The 22,175-nt window shown below is 35.6% G+C and overlaps 1 protein-coding gene across 1 annotated transcript in view; it reads left to right on the forward strand.

Moving 5' to 3' along the window:
* The window catches only part of CEP152 (centrosomal protein 152), a 96,103-nt gene that overhangs the window by 36,148 nt on the left and 37,780 nt on the right, over positions 1-22,175 (forward strand). Inside the window, exons 10-13 of the mRNA XM_059915550.1 lie at positions 646-793; positions 2,465-2,556; positions 3,323-3,486; positions 17,216-17,411. Coding sequence (XP_059771533.1) covers positions 646-793; positions 2,465-2,556; positions 3,323-3,486; positions 17,216-17,411 — 600 coding nt within the window. The remainder of the gene's footprint in view (positions 1-645; positions 794-2,464; positions 2,557-3,322; positions 3,487-17,215; positions 17,412-22,175) is intronic.

Here is a 22,175-nt window from a genome sequence, read left to right on the forward strand (position 1 = left end):
CTCCCTATGTATAAGGCACTGCACAGATACCTTCAAAGAGACTATTAAGAGAAGTAAGACATGTAAAAGGTAGGAAGAAAAACATGAGAGAAACAGATTAAGTTTAAAAGAAGTTCAGAAGAGGGAGAGATGATTTTTGGCTGTTCAGAATAGAATGAGCTTTTGGCTGTTCAGAATAGAGTGAGTTTCCATGTGTTTGTCTGTATCCTTGCTGACTTGGGATACAAATTCCATGGTTCAAAGTGGTCTGCCTAAATATGTATACATACACTTATACTGAGACTGTAAAATGCAAATAGGGATGTAATACATTTCCTTTGGCTTGAATAAAATCTAGTTTTAGAACAACAGTGCCTTGTGAATATAGAGCAGAGAGAGACTTTAGAAGCCATCAAATTCAAATTCATCCTTTATTAGCATAACTACAGCAGAAAAACAGACTGAGAAGTTGATGACTTGATCGTATAAGTGTGTTCTTCTGACTCCCAGTCCTGTGCACTTGACCTTGTAAAAGAGGTGGTCCTGCCAGGTGATGATTTTATATTTGACTTAAAATCCAAGTATGTAAGATCATAACTGTTAGTGTTTAATATTTAATAACTAACTGATCATGAAAATGACTTCTTGGACACCTTTTCTATTTAGGAAGATATTTGCTGTCATTTGAAAGATCAGGTTAAACAACTGGAAAGGAATCAAGAAGCAACCAAATTAGAAAAGACCGAGATCATTAACAGATTGACGAGAAGCCTGGAGGAGAGCCAGAAGCAGTGCGCCAACTTGTTGCACTCAGGTCCGTGTCTGCGTGGGCGGTGGCACCCCAGAAGCCTAGTAGAAATACGTGGAGAGAACACAGTAGGATCTGTGAGCTACTCTAACAATCCAGAAAAGACAGAAAAGATCATTGGTGAAAAATTTTTTTTAACATTGTTAAATTGGTATATACGTATGGAGGTGTGGTGTATTTTCATTAGATACTTTGGAAAACCCAGACACGTATAAGGTAGAAAATAAAAATAGCCAGTGATCCTACTACCCAGAGATAACTGTTGTTAACGTTTAAATGTCTTTCCTTTGAGTGAAATGAACACACACATATAGACAGTTCCCTGCTTCTGTACACAGTACATTTTAAAATAAATCAAAGCTGAATGTGCAAAAATTGAACAATAAAATATATGTTATAAGATAGGTTCTATACCTGAAAGCTAAAAATGGTTATGAAATCCCACTATATTTTGCTTTTAAACTCGATCATTGATCATATAGTTCTATCCTTTTATATAACTTCTTTAATTTTTCTTTTCTTCTAAGTGGAGTAGCCGCTTACCTGGTCAGTTGAAGCCCATAAGTTACGTTTTTGTCACGCTTAAGATTTCTAGTATGGTCTTCATGGTATTAAGTTTGAGACATATGCTTCCTATCACTTTCAGTAGTACTTTTATTTCTTATTTAATAAAATGATATGAGAGTAAAATGCAATAAAATAATCAAATGTTTATACAAACACTACTGTACAGACAAAACCACCTGGTTTGCTGGTGAATAGCTCACACTGAAAATAGCTCAATGATTATTTGTCGACTGATATATGAAAGTCAGACCTTGGCATATGATGTCAATCAGACTATTGATACAATGTATGTAAGAGTGGGTTATTCAAAAGTTGAAAAGACTGTCAAAATGTGTGTGTGTGTGTGTGTGTGTGTGTGTATTTTGGTGGAGGCAAAATTTTCATCATACTCCATTTAGGTCCCACCTCTGTGTTCAGTTTTGTATCCTTTTGTTTCACATGGCATTACTTACTGAGCCTTTTCCCTTGCCATTGAAGACTTTGAAAATATGATTTTCTTTTGTTGCATTATATGCCATCATTACTTTGCTTAACCATTTTCCAGATGCTCATTTTCTTTTGAGGAAATCCAATAAAGTCCTTTTTAAATGGGAACCTTTTAACCATTTAGAATATTAGGTTACTAGAGCTTCAAAAGTACAATACCAATATGCTTCTTGTACATGTGGAGGTGGGGTGGTGGAAATAAAAGAACTCAGAGAGAAGTGAAAGGCAGCAAGATGTAGTCTTCTTATTAGACGGTAGAAATGGATTCCAAAGAATTTTTGCTCTGGCTTTCTGTGAGCTGGAATGTTCTGCTCCTATTAAAGGACTTGTGGAGTGTTAAGGTCTGTAGACGTGGCTGATTTGATTCATGGCAAGGTCACAGTAGCCTGTGTCTTCAACTTCCCAAGGACCTATGGGGAGCCATACTAAATCTTGGAAATGTCTGCACCAGACCTATGCCTTCTGGGTCCTACTAGCTATACCTTTGTGCTCCTAAAAAGGTAGTTAAAAGGTAATAAAGCAGAGCTCCACCTTCTGTAGCCTCAGTGGATTCAAGTTCTTCTGTACGTCACAGGCACTTTGTCCCTTTACATCTGGTGTGTTCTATGATTCTTTCTCCCACAGGCTCAGTACAGGAGGTGGCTCAGCTCCAGCTCCAGATGCAGCAAGCACAAAAGGCACATGCTATGAGTGAAAACATGAACAAGGCTTTGCAAGTGAGTGTTGCCACTTGAAAGAGACTCCATGGGTAACTGAATTAGGCATTGGTTACATCACCTTTCTGAGCCTTGGCTTTCTCTATATAAAAGAGGTGGCTGGACCGTCTCCGATCCAGCCCATGGGAGTTGTTGACAACCTCACCCACACTTCTTCTAGGTAGTCAGGCCCAGGTCTGTCCAACTGCAGAGCCAGGGCCCAGCCCCTTCCTTCACATGGCCTATCCTTTCATCTCTGGAGGTGTCCCAGAGATAAGTTTATCTACAGGTATGGGAAACCTACAAGTTACCTGCCATTCTCTCACATCCTCCTCCAGCACCCACTTAACGTTTTCCACTGGAAGAAGAGTTCCAGTATTGCCTCCACTGGAAAGAGGCATTTTTTGCCTTTTCACCACTGGCAGACTAAAGTGCAACCCTTTCTTGGCAAACCGGTCTCCTCTGTCCTCTACTCTAGTAAGCCAATGTGTGCTGCCACCAGCTTCTCGGCTCAAGGGAGACTTTTTGTGGAGGACAAAAATGTAAGTGAGGGAGGAGTGAGAGAAGCTGTTTACATCTGTTTTCTCATTCATTTATTCATTTGTTCATTCGACTTACTTGAAACCCTGACATGTGCTACCTTTATATTTTTAATGTATGCCAAAAATGCATTTGAAGAAGTGTTTCTGCCTTCTTTTGATGATGAAGATGAATTTTGAAGAATGAAATGACTGATTCCTTCTTATAAAAAATAATGAATATAACTTGCAGTACTTTTGTGTTTTAGGAGGAAATAAAAGAACTAAAAGATGAAATTTCTCTCTATGAATCTGCTGCAAAACTAGGAATATTTCCAAGTGACTCAGAAGGAGAATTAAATATAGAACTCACTGAATCGTATGTGGATTTGGGTATTAAGAAAGTCAACCGGAAAAAATCCAAAGTTAAGAGGTATCTAGAAAATACTTTACTATAGAAGAATTCACATTAATAATATTGATGGTGCATAATAAAAGGGGTTCTTGAGTGCAGAACAGTATATTTTAGTAATTTCTAATGAAGTTGCAATGTCTGAAATCAAAATTAACAAAAACCTCAAGTATTAATATTGTACTGTCCCAATAGCAGTAGGGCACCTCAGTTTCAATAAGGTAAAAATGATTTAGTTAAAATATGTAAGTTAAATTCTACGACTTAAATTATATATGTTTTATTATTAAGGTTGGGGCATATTATTTTTATGATGTTAACACTGTGTGTTGGAAGTAGGCATTTATCAATGGTATATGAGAAACTGAGCATTAATTTTCCCTAGGAACCTTACTGTGACCTTAGTTTTAAAATACGGACTCTGTCTTTTACACTTAACGCAGATATCTTAACACTGCTTAACACAGATATTTTTAGCAATCTCATGGAAGGGAGTGCTTCATCGTCCCTTCTAGGGACCAGCGTGGGTGGGTGGGGGGGAGTGGTCGTGGTAGAAGAGGGAGCACATTTAGATACCATTAAACACTTAAAAGATGAACGAAGGAAAGGATGTATATTTTGAAGCACTTGCTATTTGTAAGGGGCTATGCAAGGCTCTGGGAGTAGAGTACAAAAGATGAGATAGACATTCTCCCTTCCCACAGGGAGTTTATATTTTGTCTGATGGGGAAAAGGAGACACAGTTGTAAGCAACTAAGTACTGTGTGCTAAATGTAATGCTTGATGTACAAAGGGGCATTTATCCATTTGTTCTACTGGCCTGGGATAAAGATGAAAGAGATTGTATTCAGGCTAAGGAAAGCCTTTCTTGAATGCATTCTTTTTTTTTTTTTTAATTTATTATTTATTTATTTATTTATTTTTTATCTTTTGGCCGTACTGCGTGGCATGTGGGATCTTAGTTCCCTGACCAGGCATCGAACCCGTGCCCCCTGCAGTGGAAGTGCGGGGTCCCCACCACTGGACCACCAGGGAAGTCCCCCTTGAATGCATTCTTGAATGAAACCACCACCATCTTGTTTATAGATTAAGATTGAGTTTGCCATCGTTAGTGTTTCTTGAAAGTATTTACTACCTGTTGTGTTTCAGGTATCATGCAACTAAATACAAATGTATAAATCTCCTGAAAGGTTTGTTCCACAATAAGTTTTAGAACTTATGCTGTGATTCCATTTTCAAAACAGTAAAATGAGGTTCAGTAAATTAAAATCTTAGTCAGGTGATGCTGTGTTCCATCATGTGGAACATGATGTTACATTAGTTGATTAAGTTTCCATTTATCTGGCGGTCAGTCTTTAGGGACTCTCATCTCAACAGATCCCAGCGACAATCTAGAAAGAAGCCAAGCAGCAAACAGCAGACCAAGATTATGTGATGTATTTATTAGGAGCCACCTTGGGGCTCTTATCCCAGGGCCATATTGACTTAGATTTGTTGGTACCCCATGGGTTACCTGATTTCCTAACTGACCACAGAGTAACTGGGTCAGGGAGTTGGGAGAGGTGCTGCCAGGGCTTCAGCCAGACGGCTATGCCTCAGCAAGGAGAGAACTACAGGAGCCCACAGTGCCGGAGCTGCCGAGCACCGGGGGAAGCAGCTTTATACATCTAGGCCTGTTCTGATCCACATCAGAATGTCCACATTCATGATCCTGAGTGGTCGAAGAAAGCCTTCAGCTTTGGTTAGTTAATTAAAGCAAAAAGGGGACGAATGTGCTTTAAACAGATTTACATAAAAATTTAAAGTTAAAATGTAGTCATCTGGAAAATTTACTGCTGTGAATGCCTCATTTCCTGTTAATGCCAGATTAATTCTAAGGGGCTAGTGGAAAGAGCACGGTCTTTAGATCCAGATTTGTTTTGAATCATAGTTTTGCCATTTATTACTAACTTTATGACCTGGGGCACGTTTCTTGACTTTTCTGAGCCTGTTTTCTTATCAGGCTTTTTCTATCAGGTAGATTATAGCATATCCCTTGGGGGATAAAACAAGGATTAAAATAGATAATGAATATAAAGGGCCTCATGTAATAAGTTCTGGCACATATTAGGCACTTAATCAGTGGTAGCTGTTACTATTTTATTTAAGAGATGCTTGGTTAAAATATACCATTGATCAGATTTTATATTAATCAACTTTTGATTGGACACACATTTTATAAAAAGTCCTTGATCCTCATTTAAATCTTGGGGAAAACGTGGGATCCACATTGTCATTTTAGAGTTTGGAAAACCGGAGCTCAAAGAACTGAACTCCTTAGCCCAAGAAGACAGACCCTTAGCAGCAGAACCAGTACTTAAACCCAAAACTTGACTGTCATGTAAATCTGTTGGTTCTTATATGCATGACAGTCAACCTTTTTGCCTTAAACGTCATTCTTCTATATATATATATATTTTTTTTTTAGAGGATTAACGATTTAGTTCCTGCCAAAAAAGATTTCTCTCCAACTTATTACTTTAATTTGTGCCATAATTAGCCTGGGAATTGGGTAAATAATACATGTATATGTGTATAGGTTTGTCTTTCCAAGTAGACTTACTCCATCATGATGTTTACTAAAATGTATTTACTTCTTTGCCCTTTCTATTTAATTAGTACTTATAACCCAAATCCTACAGTAATTTAAAGCACATTCCTATAGATAATAAACTTGAGATATCACATTGCTATCGTACCAAAAGGAATGCCAGCTGCATTCAACCAAGAAAGTGGGGAATAACTAAAGCAGGTGGGTAGTCACTGAGGCTCAGTAAGATGTTCAATGAAGTACAGGATAAGTGAGAAAGATTAGCTTGTAGTTTTCCCTCCCACCAGCACTTTAATGGATAAGAATTCAGCTTTGAGGAAAAAGTAAAAATATTTATTCTTAGTTCAAAGCGAGAGGAGATATAGGAGAGATTAGATTTGTACCTTTCCTCTGCTGGATTGTGGTTCTTAGAACAAAAGGAAGCAGCACTTTCCCAGTGTTGAGAATTTTAGTTCTTTGTTGACTTGAGCTGCTTTCAAATCACTGACCCAAATATTAGCGGCTCCAAGCTTTCACTCCCGACTACCACCTCCCTCAAGCTACTGCCTAGTAAACTTTAAGGGTTTAGCCTCAGTGTTCTATTTCACGTTCATGGAATTTGAGTAGCTACATCTTCATGCAGCCTGCAGACAGCTTCCCCTCTCCCTTATTGTAGTTGGCTGCGAAGCTCAACTAATAAACATTTAACAAGTGGAATGCCTTTTCCCTAGGTCTTCTCAGCAGGCTTCATAAGGGACTACAGTTTATTTGGATTGAGGGGAACCAACCTTCACAGGGCTCACTAGTGAGCCTAATATAGGGCTGGTCACCACTGCTGACTTTTCCCTTTTGGGAAAGAAGAGAAAATTATTTTAGCAAGCACTCTCCCTGCTCTGACTTGGCTCCTTCTAGGAGTACACGATGTGCTATTTCAGTGGTCAACGTTCAGTAAGAAAAGAAGTTAGGGATGCATAATTTGTTAAGTGCTGAAAGTTAGTTCATGTCTTACAGCACAGGAAGATGCATTGCAATATGTTTTATAGTTCTTATATAATTATATTTGTGTCTTACATTTCTATATAAGTAGAAGTGGTTTAAGTTGGCAATCTACGCATACAGAAGTGTATACTTCTGTATATAGTGTAAATACAAATATTTACACTATATATATTACACATATAGAAGTTGTGTATATTGATAAATATGTAGTATATCGCCAGGATCTCTTTTTGTAATATTAAAAAAAGCCTAATATTTTGTTCATCCTCTCTCTCTCTCTCTCTGTATACATGTGTGTATAATACACACAATATACATGTATATGTATGTGTGTGTGTATATATATATATTTTTAACATTTCATTGGAAATCATCTGAAATTGAAAAACAGGAAAAAATATGTTAATTCAGGTACTATTCTTTCTTATTTTTAGAAGGACTTTAGTTTTTTCTTTCTTTCTTTATTTAGCAAACTGACTTTATTTAATAATGTGCCAGAAGTGTTAAAAATATATATATATAGCACTTTAGGTCTGTGGTTTCTAGTTCAGATTTTTTTTTTTAAACATCTTTACTGGAGTATAGTTGCTTCACAGTGGTGTGCTAGTTTCTGCTCTATAACAAGGTGAATCAGCTATACATACACATATATCCCCATATCTCCTCCCTCTTGCATCTCCCTCCCACCCTCCCCATCCCACCCCTCTAGGTGGTCACAAAGCACTGAGCTGATCTCCCTGTGCTATGCGGCTGCTTCCCACTAACTGTTTTACATTTGGTAGTGTATATATGTCCATGCCACTCTCTCACTTCGTCCCAGCTTACCCTTCCCACTCCCCCCGTCCTCAAGTCCATTCTCTACGTCTGCGTCTTTATTCCTGTCCTGCCCCTAGGTTCTTCAGAACCACTTTTTTTTCTTTTTAGATTCCCTATATATGTGTTAGCATATGGTATTTGTTTTTCTCTTTCTGACTTACTTCACTCTTTATGACAGACTCTAGGTCCATCCACCTCACTACAAGTAACTCAATTTCATAGAAAGACTTCAGTTTTTTAGAACATTTTTAGATTTACAGAAAAATTAATATAGTACAAAGAATTCCCCTATACTGTGCACCCATTTTTCCCTGTTAACATCTTACGACAACATGGTATCTTTGCTACAACTAATGAACTAATATCGATGGATTATTATTAACTAACGTCCATAGTTTATTTAGACATCCTTAGTTTTTACCTCACGTCCTTTTTCTGTTCTGGGATTGCACCAGAATACCTCCTTACATTTTGGAGTCATTTTTCCTTAGGTTCCTCCTGACTTTCCTTGTTTTTGATGACCTTGACAGTTTGAGAAATACTGGTCAAGCATTTTGTAGGAGGGAAGAGCCTCTTGGAATTGACGTTTTTCTCATGGGTGGAACCAGATGAAGTTCCATTTTCATCACATCACTTTAAGGGTACATACTATCAGCTGTTTATTTCTTTTCAAAAGTAACTTTCTCCTTTATTATGGAAAAATTAGGAAATACGGATTAAAAGCACCCATAATCTTACTTCACCCCCCATGAAAAAAACCACTATTAGCATTTTGGTATTAACTTCCACATTATGTTTTGTAGGTTTCTAAAGGATAAAATATTATTGAATATACTACTTTATAATGTATCTTTTAACTTAGTACGTTCTGAAATCTTTAGATGTCAGTAAATGTTGTAAATACTTACTAGTGGACATGTGGATGAATGAACTATATTTTAGTTAGTAATACACTATTTAAAATTTTTTTAAACTGTAAGTAATGCAGTATTATAAGCATACTTGTTGTCGAGTCTTTATTCATGTCTTTGGTTATTTCCTTAAGATGTGGGTGAATATTCTTGTTAAAGAATATGCGTGTTTGAGGCTTTTGATACAAGTGTTGTCAAGCAACCCTGTAGTTTGCATTATTACCCACATCGTGTGAGGGTACCTATTTCTCTGTACCCTATCCATTGCTGAGGGTTATCACTTTTCCTGTTTAAAACTTTTATAAAGTTGGATCCATCACTTTTTTCCCTTATGATTTCTTGATGGTATTTCTCTAGTACTTTTTATAGTTTTATTTTACCTTTTAAAACTTTTAAAATTGTGAAATATAACACATAAAGAAGAGTGTATGAAACATGAGTATATAGCTTAATGCATGATTTTAAAGTGAATTCCCATGGAACTACCACCAAGGCCAAGAAATAAACATTGTCAGCAGCTGCCTATATTCCTCTTTCCAGTCATAACCTTGAGGTTACTACTATCTTAACTGTTACGGTAATTATTTTCTGGCTTTTTGTTCTTTTAAGACCTAATTATCCATGCCTAAACACTATAGATTAGGTTTGCCTTTATTTAGAGGGAACTCATACATTAGGTGGTTTTTCTTTTTCCTTTTCTTCTACAGCTTTATTGAGATATACAGTTGACCCTTGAGCAACATGGGTTTGAACTGCAGGGGTCCACTTATACGTGGATTTTTTTCAATAAATATGGTACGTGGATTTTTATTTTACAGGTGGTGGGGGGGATCGGTGCCCCCAACCCTCCACATTGTTCAAGGGTTAGCTATATTTCAGATACCATAAAATTCACCCATTTGAAGTGTACACAGTTCAATGTGTTTAGTACACCCAGAGTTGTCCATCTATCAGTACAACCTAATTTTAAAACATTTCAATATCCCTCACAAGAAACCCAGTACTTTTTACCAGTCATTCCCCATTATCCTGTCCTCACAGCTCAGGCAAACACTAATCTACTTTCTACCTCTATGGATTTGCCTGTTCTGTACATTTCACTTAAATGGATTCATATAATATGTGGTCTTTTGTGATTGGCTTCTTTCACTTAGCTCATAATGCTTTCAAGGTTCATCCATGTTGTAGCATGTATCAGTACTTCAACCCATTTTATAGCCAAATAATACTCCATTGTATGAATTTACCACATTTTGCTTATTTATTCATCAGCTGATGGACATTTATTTGGATTGTTTCAATGTTTCTACTTTTTGGCTATTATGAATAATGCTGCAAATTTTTGAGTGGACATATGTTTTCAAACTCTATGTTTAGCATTTTGAAAAATGGTCAGACAGTTCAAAGTGGCTGCACCATTTTACATTGTCACTGGCAATGAATGAAGGTTTCAATTTTTTCATATCCTCATCAGCACTTGGTATTTTCCATTTAAAAAATTATAGTTTCTTCGTGGGTACGGAATGGTTTCTCATCATGGTGATTTGCTAATGATGTGGTTTTTACTTAATGGCTAATTATGTTGAACATCTTATCATGTGTTTATTGGCCATTGTATATTTTCTTTGGGGAAATGTCTATTCACATCTTTTGCCCATTTTAAAATTGGGTTGTCTTTTTATTGTTTAGTTTTAAGAGCTCTTTATATATTCCAAGTTTAAGTTCCTTGTCAGATATATGGTTTGGATATATTTTCTCCTGTTCAGTGGGTTGTCTTTTCACTTTCTTGATAGCATCCTTTGAAGGACAAAAGTCTTTAATTTTATAAAGTCCAACTTATGTATTTTTTCTTTGGTTGCTTGTGCTTTTGGTATCTAAGAAACCATTTTCTGATCCAGGGCTCTGAAGATTTATACCTATGTTATCTTATAAGAGTTTTATCTCTTACATTAAGTCTTGAGATCCATTTTGAATTAATTTTTGCATATAATATGAGATAGGGTTCTAACTTCATTCTTTTGTATGTGGATAGCCAGTTGTTTCATACCATTTGTTGAAAAGACTATTCTCCATTAAATTGTTTTGGCACCCTTGTTGAAAATCTATTGACTGTGAATGTGAGGGTTTATTTCTGGGCTCTCAGTTTTATTCCAGTGATCTATATGTCCTTAGGCTAGTACCACACTGCCTATAGATTGCTATATCTTTGTAGTAACTTTTGAAATTGTAAAGTGTGGGTCTTCCAACTTTGTTTTTCTTTTTCAAAATTTCTTTGGCTAATCTGGGTCTCTTGCCTTTCCCTATGAATTTTAGTATCAATTTGTCAATTTCTGCAAAGAAATCAGCTGAGCTTTTGATAGGGGTTGCAGGGAATCTGTAGAACAATATTGTGTTCTGATCCCTGAACATGGGATGTTTTTCCATTTATTTAGGTCTTCTTTTATTTCTTTCAGTGTACCAGTCATCTACTTTTATAATTTTGTGCTTTTCAGTGTACTAGTCATATGTCTTTGTTAAACTTACTCCAAAGTATTTTATTCTCTTGCCTATTCTTTTTGCTGGATTGTTTTCTTAATTTTATTTTCAGGAGGTTCACTGCTAGTGTGTAGAAATACAATTGATTTTGTATATTGATCTTGTATCCTGCCACATTGCTGAACTTGTTAATTAGTTCAAATAGTTTTTTAGTGGATTCCTTAGGATCTTTTATATTCAAGATCATGTCATCTGAAAATAGAGATAGTTTTACTTCTTCCTTTCCAATCTGATGCCTTTCACTTCTTTTTCTTGACTAATTGCTCTAGCTAGAATCTCTAGTACAATGTTGAATAGAAGTGGCAAGAGCAGACATCCTTGTCTTGCTCCTGATTTTACAAGGAAGTATTCAGTCATTCTCCATTAAGCATGAATTCTGGCTGTTAGTTTTTCATAGATATAGGTTCTTTAGATTTTTTTCACCAAAATTTTGTTTGTGGAACTTATGTTGTAGCTTATAGCTGTAGCTCATTCATTTATATATGTAAATATATGTGTGTGTGTGTAACTTTATTTGTATGAATATTCCACAGTTTATTTTCCATCCTACTGTCCACAGAGTCTTAATGTTATTTCCTGGTACAATGTGCATACATTTCTGTTGGGTATATAATATGAAGTGAAATTGCTTGTAGTACTTGTGTTTCAACTTTAATAGGTAATGCCAAGCTGTTTTCTAAAGTAGTTGTGCCAGTTTACATCCCCACCAGAAGTGTATGAAAGTTTTAATTGCTCTGTCTTCTTGCTATTACTTGTTGTTGTCAGTCTTTTAGTTTTAGCCACTTAATGTGTAGTGATATTTTATTGTGGTCTTTATTTGCATTCTCCCAGATTATTAATGAGATTGCACTCCATTAAAAAAATATGCCTATTGTGTTTATTGGTGGCTTGTGTGGTGTGTGTGTGTGTGTGTGTGTGTGTGTGTGTGTGTGTGTGAAGAAGGACTTGTTCATGTCCCTTCTCAGTTTTTACATGATTTTTTGTGTGTGCATGTGTTCTGTTGATTTATAGGCGTTTTTGTTGAAAACTGTTCTAGATAAGAGCTCTTTGATGTTATGTGTGTTGCAAATATCTCCTCTCACTCACTTCTTCTCTGTCTCCCCTCTGGCTTGCATTTTTAACCTTTTAATGTATCTCTTGATGAATGGAAGTTTTTAAACTTTAGTCAGATTTATCCATCTTCATGGTTAGTGCTTTTATAGTCCCTTTAAGAAACCTTTCCCTACTTCAGGATCGTGAAGCTATTCTCTTATGCTGCCTTCTAAAAGCTTTATTGCTTTGCCTTATACTTTAGTTTTACCATCTATCTGGAATTGCTGTTCTTATTAGGGTTTTTCTGATTATTCTTACTCGTTTACACTTCCAAATGAACTTTATATTTAACTTGTTCTGTTCCAGGAAAAAAATCCTGATAATATTTTTACTAGGATCATCTTAAGTATATAAACCCAGGGAGAATTGATATCTTTATGATGTTGAATTTACTTAAGAATATAATATGTCTTTCCATTTGCTTAAATCTATTTTTGTCTTGCAAGTGTGTTTTGAAGTTTTTCACATTTAGGTTTTGCACAATTCTTGTTAAATTGATGCCTAGGTATTTTATTTTGCAATAGTGAATGGCATGTTCTTTTCCATTATTTCTTCTGAGTATTGTTTGTATATATTATTTCTATATTGTGTGTTATAACCTGTTACCTTCTAATTCTCTTATTGTTTGTAATAGTTTTTCCATTAGATTTGAAGTTTTTTAGATATAATTATATCATCTGCTAATGGAGATAATTTTACCTCTTCCTTGCCATTTATGCTCCAAATTGCTTTCTTTTTATGGTTACATTAGAGTTCCTCTAATTTATTTTATTTAAATAGCAATAGCAATAGTATAAATGTTCTTTTCCAAAGTGGTCATACCATTTTGCATTCCCAGAAGCAAAGTCTGAGGGTTTCAGTTGTTCTGTGCCATTGTTAAATCTTGATAGCCAATCTTTTAAAATTTGAGCACTTCTAGTTTGTGTGTAGTGATATCTCATTGTGGTTTTAACTTGTATTTCCCTAATGGCTAATAAAGTTAAACATCTTTTGATATGCCTCACTTTCCTTTTTTCTTGTTGTGCTTATCATTTGTATATGTTGTTTGGTCTTCATATATTTCAGGATACAAACCCTTTGTCTGATATGTGTTGTGAATATTTTCCTCCACTCTCTGGTTTATCTTATCATTTTCTTAACGGTATCTTTTGAAGAGCAAAAATTTAAGTTTTTATGAATTCAGATTTATCAGTTGTCTCATTTATAGTTCATGGTTTTTGTGTATTATTGTAACTCAGTGTTACAAAAATTTTCTGTTATGATTTTAGAAATTCGATAGTTTTAGCTCTTATATTACATTTGTGATACATTATGAGTTAATTTTTTAGTATGGTGTGAGGGAAGGATTGATGTTTATTATTTTCATTCCAGTATCCAATTGATCTAATCCCATTTGTCAGAAAAGCTTTTCTTTCCCAATTGAATTGCCTTGGTATCTTTGTTGATAATCAGTTGACTATATGTTTGTGGGTCTATTTCTGTATTGTCCATTCTGTTCCAGTGATCTTTTCGGTGATGACAGTCTTGATACTGTAGCTTTATAGTTTTGAAATGGGTTGGACACATCCTTCAACTTTGTTGTTTTCAAAATTGTTTTGGCTATTCTAAGTTCTTTGCATTTCAAAATAAATTTTATGATTAGCTGGTCAACTTCTACAAAAAATGTCCTCTGGAATTTTAATTTGAAATGTGTTGAATCTATAGATCAATTTTGGGAGAATTGACATCTTAAGATATTGCTATTTGTCAATTATACCTCGATAAAGCTGGGGGAATTAAAGAAATTGAGTTTTCCAATTTCTGAACATGCATGCTATACTTCTCTATTTAGGCCTTCTTCAGTTTCTTTCAGTAATGTTTAGTAGTTTTCAGTGTAGAGATCCCTTTGGTAGATATCATTTCCCTTTAGCTGAAGAATCTCCTCTGGCATTTCTTCCAGAACATGTCTGTTGGTAAAAAATTCTTAGTTTCCTTATATGAAAATGCCCTTATATTTGCTGATTATAGAATTCCGGGTCAACTGTTCTTTTTTTTTTTTTTTTTAACTGTTCTTTTATTTCAGTGCTTTAAAGATATGCTCTTCCACTGTCTCTGGCCTCATTGGTTTCTGAAGAGAAATCTATTGTTATTTGAGTCATTGTTTCTGTATGTAATATGTAGTTTTTCTCCTGCTGTTTCCAAAAAAGATTTTTTTTCTTTTTTTTTTTTTTTTCAGTTTTCAGCACGTGATTACAATGTGTCTAAGTGTATTTTTCTTTTAGTTTATTTCATTTGGGGTTCACTGAGCTTCTTGAAAATGTAAATTTATTATGTCTTTTACCAAATTTGTGAAAATGTTGACCATTATTTCTTCGAATATTTTTTCTGCCCCATCTCTTTCTCCTCTCCTTCTGGTTCTCCAATTATACATAATGTTAAATCTTTTTATATTGTCCCACAGTTCCCTGAGACACTGTTCATTTTTTTTTTCTGTTTTCATGTTAGATGATTGCTGTTGAACTATTTTCAAGTCCACTCATTCTTTCCCCTGTCATTTCTATTCTATTGAGCCTGTCCAGTGAGGTGTTTTTTTGGTTTTTTTTTTTAACTTTTAGATATTGTATTTTTCAATGATAAAATTTCCATTTAGTTCTTCTAAAGTTTTTAGTTCTCTGTTGAGAATTCCTGTCTTTTCATTCATTTCAAATATGTTTCCTTTACTTGTAAAGCATAGCTATTAGCTGCTTTAAATTTTTAAAACTCTTTGTGATAGTTCCAGCATTTGGGCTTTCCTTGTTAGTTTTATGTTGAGTAATTTTAGATTGTATAGTAGACATTGTGATTTTTATGTTGTATAGAGACTTGTATGGGTGTTTCAAATCTTAGTTCATTTTTCCAAGCCTTTGCCACATTGGTTTGAATCTGTTCTGTGTATGCACCTCTCAAGGGTTAGTCAGTGTGAGACTTGTGTGTGTGGTTCAAATTTCAGTTAAATTCTCCAAATCTTTGCTGGTTTGAGGGTCTGTTCTGTGCATGCATAGTTCAGGGCTTACACTGAGGCTTGTTTATACACAGAATCCAGAATTCCTTTCTCTGGTCCTCTCCTCCCCAGGAATCTTCCTGCACTCTCTCTTTATCATTGGTTTTAGCAATTTGATGTTGATGTAGCTTATGGTGGTTTTCTTCATGTTTTTTGTGCTTGAGATTTATTGAGCTTCTAGGCTTTATGGGGTTTTAATTTTCAGGTAATAGAAAAATTTTAGTTATTATTTTTTCAAATATTTTTTCTGTCCCCTCTCCACTCTTCTTCTGGGACTTAACTATAGTTAGGTTAGAAAACTTAATATGATCTATGTACTTCTGGTCTTTTTCCTCTGTGTGTTTAAATTTGCTGTGTCTTTATGTCCGTGGATCTTTACTTCTGCCATATTAAATATGCTGTTAATCTCATTCAGTATGTATATTTTTTCAGATGTTTTAATTTTTTGTCTCTAAGTCCAATCTGGGGCATAAAGTCTACTATTTCTCTCCTCATTGTTTTCATGTTTTTTTCTCTACCTTCTTGAACATATGGAATATACTTAATTGTACTACCTGTGTCATTCAGGTCGGTTTCTCCTGGTTATGGTTTCTATTTTCTTTCCTGCTTTATTTGCATGCTTGGTAAATTTTGATTGGATGCTGGACATTTTGAATTTTATGCTTTAGATTCTGGACTTTATTGTATTTTAAAAAATATTGTTATCCTTTTTCTGTGACACACTTAAGTTACCTGGAATTCATTTGATCCTTTCAAGACTTCTTTGTAGGCTTTGTTAGATCAGATTTAGAGCAGCCTTTAATCTGCGGCTAATTTGCCCTTATTACTAAGGCACTATTTGATGCTCTGTGAATTAGGAAGTCTTTCCACTATGGTTCATTTTTCTGTGGTTTTTTTTCCCTGGCCTTGAGGTAATTTTCTCACATGCATCCACAGATCTCCAGAGCTCTCTTTCTGTGTAGCTACCTCTCCCACAGTATTTCTCTCCTCAGATTCTAGCAATTTTGGTTTCCCCATACTGAATTCTGCAACTTGGTGAGATTGCTGGACTCTGGGTTTCTTCTTTCTGTGCTACAGGCTGGAAATTCTCCAGGCAGAAAGCTGTAGCAATTATAGGGCTTACCTTGTTTGTTTTCCTTTTTCAGGGATCACTCTGCTGTGCTGCATGTTGTCTAATGATTGAACACCACCATTTCATATATTTTATTTGGTTTTCTAGTTTTTTTAAGACAGGAAGATAAATCCGTTCCTTTTAATCCATTATGGCGAGGAACAGAAATATTCATTCCAATTTTTGAATGTATTGACAAACTAAAGCGTGGATTAAATTAGCATGGCATTTATTTTTGTTATTTTTTCTTTTCAGTTGCTCAGATATCCACCTAGACTTGTGTTTTAGTAGAAGAGATACAGGAATTGTTGGTTAGGATGACTAGTGTTTTACTCTTCATTTCGTCCTTTATTTTCACTTTGTTTCTCTTGGAGTAATGAAGGATATGTATATATAGCATGCAATTTACCAAAAATAAAAATGCATGCCATACTGAAGTTAGTGTGGTTGAACATTCAGTGAGGCAGCAAGACTAAGCTTCAGAAGGGTCTTCCTGTGAATGAACTTATTTCTGTATATGGGGATGTGTCAAAGGTAATATCCTGTGTATGACAAAACTTAAAATTGTTTTTGAAATACCAGTATATAGTTGTATGGGTTACAAAACATGGTTACCACTGCAGCTAGTTGCTTTTAAGGAATAGCCGTGCTTGATTTGTTACTTGATTTAACATTAAATATGATAATTTTTCCGTTAGCATTGTACAGCAGGAAGACCCAGCTGAAGAGCTTTCCAAAGATGAGGTCATTCTGAAACTGAAAGCAGAGGTGCAGCGTTTGCTGGGTAGCAACTCCGTGAAGCGTCATCTGGTGTCTCAGTTACAAAACGATCTCAAAGACTGTCATAAGAAAATCGAAGATCTCCAAGTAGAGAAGGATGAAAAAAGCATCGAGGTAGAGTTTATAAAGCTAAAATGCCGTTTTTCAAGACTTAATAAAGAAAACGCTTACAGTTTTCACATTTAAATTGAACTTTTGTCTTTCAGGGATTCATTTGATTTTTTTTTTTTTTTAAAGCAAAATGTTTTATTTATTTATTTATTTTACAAATGACTTTTATTTTATTTTATTTTTGGTCGCGCCACGCAGCCTGTGGGATCTTAGTTCCCCGACCAGGGATCGAACCTGCGACCCCTGCAGTGGTAGCTCGGAGTCCTAACCACTGGACCGCCAGAGGATTCCCCATTTGACTTTTTTATAAGTAAAGTTTAAAGAAAGAAATGCCACTTAAAGGAATATACCTTCTGGTTACTCTTGGCACCTAGTAAATGAGATGCCAATTAGGTAAAATTCCTTAACCACAAATCCAAGGAAGCATTCTACGTAACAAGGTGTCTGCATTTCCTCAAGATTGGCTTGTACCAACAGTGCTTTAAAATCTAGTTAAATTCTCCACAGTGAAATCCTCTAGCATTTTGTCTGAGATTTCTCTGGCCCCTGTTCTTAAAATAATAGTCATTCTATATTTTAAAAGAAATTAATTCTATGGTGGTGGTGTTACAGGTGGGAAAGGTATGGAATCAGGTATGTCAGAGTCCTTGAAATCCACCTTTATATCCTTCAGTTAGCATCCGTGTTTTACAGATGAGGAAAATGAAGCTGGAGGAATTTGTCACCCTTCTGAGGTGAGAGTCAGTCTTTGGGCAAATTGAAACTAAAATACTGGACTAATTAATAGGTCAAGGTTATTTCTCCAAGATCGTGCTATCAGAGATCTTTAGGGTTGCCCTCCTTCAACAGCTGCCTTTTTCATCCTTCCCTATTTCTAAATCCCAGCTCATTTCTATTCCCAGTAGAAAGTAATACATGAAAGACCTAGAAACAAAGAGGAAAGGGAAGGTGAAAAATGAATGTAGGTAGTGTATTCCTATTTCTCCTGGATGGAAATGACATTTTACTTCCTACTTTGGTACTGTTTTATCTCCTGATCCTTAAACTAGGAGTTGTATTCATTAAAACAGCCCTATTAAAGCAAAGTGTGCAAGATGTTCTCTGGTGTTTATTATTATGGAATTTTAATCGTGCCTAGTTTGCTTTCCAGAAATAATAGTGTGTTTTCACTGTGAAAGCCCTGCCCGTTTTGGTTCTTTCTTCCGAGTAACTACATTTGATGAGCACATTGATTTCATTGTTAATAACCAAATGAGAAATGGGAGAATGTGCTTTCCCCCAGCACATTTAACATCTTTAAATCAAGCTGTTTTAGTTTTTTCCATATGTTTCTTATAAAGGATGGGAATGAAAACTTGCGTTAGATTAGAGTTGATTAGTTTAATAAGCATTTTGGTGAGAGTGTGCTAAGAGTAGGAACCTGATTTTGAGTCTGAACCTTAGCTTAGGTATCTTGGTGCTTTCTTTGTTCTATATTGAAATCACTAGTGGCATTTGCTGTACAGATACACTTTCACATGTGTGGCCATTGCTGGTGGCTATTCCTTGTGTTGTTTTAGGCCTTTCCCTTTGCCTCCATACTCTATAGTCTGTTTCATCAGTGGATCGAAGGGAACTATCTCATCTTTGAATACTCTTTTTGCCCAGCTAGCCTTTTGCCCTAGTGATTTCTCAGCAGTCTACATTTGGTTTTTCTTAAAGTGTGACTTCAGCCCTTGCTGGTTATGGCTGTTCTGCCTCACCTTATTATATAGGAATCTCTTGGGAGTATTGTCTTGATAATTCTCTACGTGTTTGCTCAGTAGATATTTGCTGAATTACTACACATATTGACCCACTTCCTAGGTGGGGAAGAGGGAGAGAAAGTAGTAATTTAATCAACAGGTGGTCTTGAAATAAGCACTCAAGTTCACAGTCATCTAATTAGCAAATGGCCACCATCAAACTTGGCCTTTGCCTCCTGTTTCCCACATCTTTTCTAATGGAGCTTTCTATTTAGTCTGTGAAGTCAGAAAGCAGGGTTGGGGGTGTATGTGGAGGAAAAGCAAATCATTCAGTTTAAGCTTTTTTTTTTTTTTTTTTTTTTTTTTAAGCTACTCTGTGCAAGGTCTTGTGGGATTCAGTGATGAAAGAAACAATGGCCATTCCATGAAGGAACTTAGAATCTAGAACCTCACTATCCAATGGAAATATAATGATGCCACATATGTAATTTAAAATATCTAGTAGTCCCATTAAAATAGGTAAAATTGATTTTAATAATATATTTCATTTAACCTAGTATATACAAAATATTATCTTCTCAATGTGTGATCAGTATAAAATTATTAATGAGATGGTTTATATATTTTTTGCATGTGCTAAGTCCTTGAAATCTGGCACATATTTTCTCCTTATTGCACATTTCTATTTGGACAAGTCACATTTCAAGTACCCAACAACCATGTGTGCTTAATGGCTACCACAGTCAGTACTACAGATCTGTAAGGAGATGGACATGTTATAACTTTGTGTAATAAGAATTATGCTAATTACAAAGTGCTATTGAGAAGGCATAACTAACTGGGCTTGGGGGTGGGGGTGAGGTGGTAAGGTAGCCCTAGTGAAGTCTGTGAGGAGGGAACATTTGACCTCTGTCCTGAAGGATAAATCCAGGCGGGAAGGTGGAAAGAGATATCTCAGCTTTTAGCAGAAGTATGTAAAAAGATGGAGCAAATAAGCTAGAAGTTTATATTATATAAACTCAGTCTTTCTGAAATCTTTAATGAGGTGAAAATCATTCAGTGTCTCAATATCGATTTTTAGAAAGAATGATCATAGCTAGCATCAAATCCCGAGCTTAATGAAATGATGCTGAACTTCTTTGCTTGCTACAGGGATGTTAAGAGAAAGAACACATTAATTTAAACTTCCCTGGATGCCTTTTTAAAGAGAACTTTCTATGTATTAAGAAGGGCAGCAAACATATTTACTATGTAATCTTATTTGGCCTGATTCTTTCATAAATGTTTTAAAGGTATTGATGTATTTATTGCTTTATACATACCTCATAGTACATTTTATATCTGTTTCTATCCATCTTATATAAAACAATTTAAAGTTATCACAGAGAGTCTGTTTTTTTGCTTTCATGTCATGTGACTATTCATAGTAGTGCTGTTTTATGACATTTCCAGGATAATATGTGGTGAAAGTGAGGGGTCTGCCCATACATCGCACTGTACAGTGATTGGGGGTGGATCAAATACTATGCTGTTCATTCCAGTTGAGCAACTGGGCCGTTAAGGTAGAATGTGGCAAAGGCCTTAGGAAAACCAGACTGGCTTACTATCAGTCAGGGACCACATCTACACTGAATTTTTTGTAAGCTTAAGAAATAAAACACAGAGGCTTTTCTGTGTCTGATACTTAATAGAGATCGTTACCTTACCACAAGCTGTGGTTAAAGCCATGCTCTGATTCCAAGGGACTTGATAGGCAATGTTCAGTACCCAACTCAGAAGGGTCCTAGCTAGAATTTTTTGAGACATAGAAATGAGGAAGATAGTATGAGAGCTGGTATATTCCATTTCTTGTTTTGTTGAAGATAATGTCTTCAGTATTCCAGCTTTGGAGAGAGGTTTTATTGCAGCGTTCAAATTGTCCTCTTTTGAAAGATCTTCATAAGAGTTTTGTGCTAACAAGTACTGCAAGTACCAAGTCCCTATGTGCCTGCAGTGTGAAAATATGTCAAAATTGAGTGTAATAGCTAGCCATGAAGATCGTTTTTTCAGTGTATCAGTATGATGTTACTTTCATTCTTAGTAATAGAAACTCACCAGTGGGGAAGGAAGCACAAATGAATATTGTAAACTTTAAAAAGTAGAGGCTAAGTTAAAAAAAAAAAAAAAAAGAAAGCCATTCTAATAAGTCAGTAAAATCCTTTAAAGTCTCATTAATACCCCCAAGTCTGGAGCAAAGCTAACAAGGTAGGTATTCTTAGCTCCTCTCTCTTCTGACTGGGGCAGTAGCAGTGGCTTCTAGGAAATGATGGCAGGTGAACCAGGGAAAGTGCAACTTCCTTCTCTGAAGGAAGTGAAGACTGAATTGGAAGACTGAGCCAAAGCCTTGGCGTTCTGTCACCCCATGTAGGAATGAGATACGCATACCTCCCTTTCCCCTAATGAGTAGAATGAACCTTGGTACAGAATATTCTTTAAACATTGAAGAAGAGAGCTCAGAGTTCAGGTAAATATAAAACCAACAGGTCAAATAGAGTAGATATTAAAAAAAAAATCTTTGACCTCTTCAATGAACAAGGAACTTATAAAAATGGATAAGATGGTAAGAGGAAAATGCAAAGTTATATATATGGAAAGGTGAAAAACACATGAACAATGAAGGCATGTAAGAGGTTCCACAAATGCAAATGAAAAAATTGTTGGAGACCCTTTTCCCCATCCAACACAATAATCATTCAAAGACAGTCACTGCCATTGGAGGCAAAGAGAGCTGGACAGACTCTTGCACTACCTGACAGGATACATTTGTATGAACTTTCTGGAAACAGTTTACCAAAGTGTATCATCATTGTGTACCTATTGAATAAAATGTATGAGTTAACACTGATTAAATACAGAAATAGAATAGATGCTAAACCTAGTGGGTGAGAGTATGATGAGAAATAGAATGTTTGCATAGTCTCGAAGTGTCTCCCCATAAGATATTAATACTTACTATTAATTGCAAAACAGTAACTTTACAGTGGAGATGGCTGCAGACAGAACC

The sequence above is a fragment of the Balaenoptera ricei genome, chromosome 2 (genome assembly GCF_028023285.1).
Source record: "Balaenoptera ricei isolate mBalRic1 chromosome 2, mBalRic1.hap2, whole genome shotgun sequence".
NCBI lineage: Eukaryota > Metazoa > Chordata > Mammalia > Artiodactyla > Balaenopteridae > Balaenoptera > Balaenoptera ricei.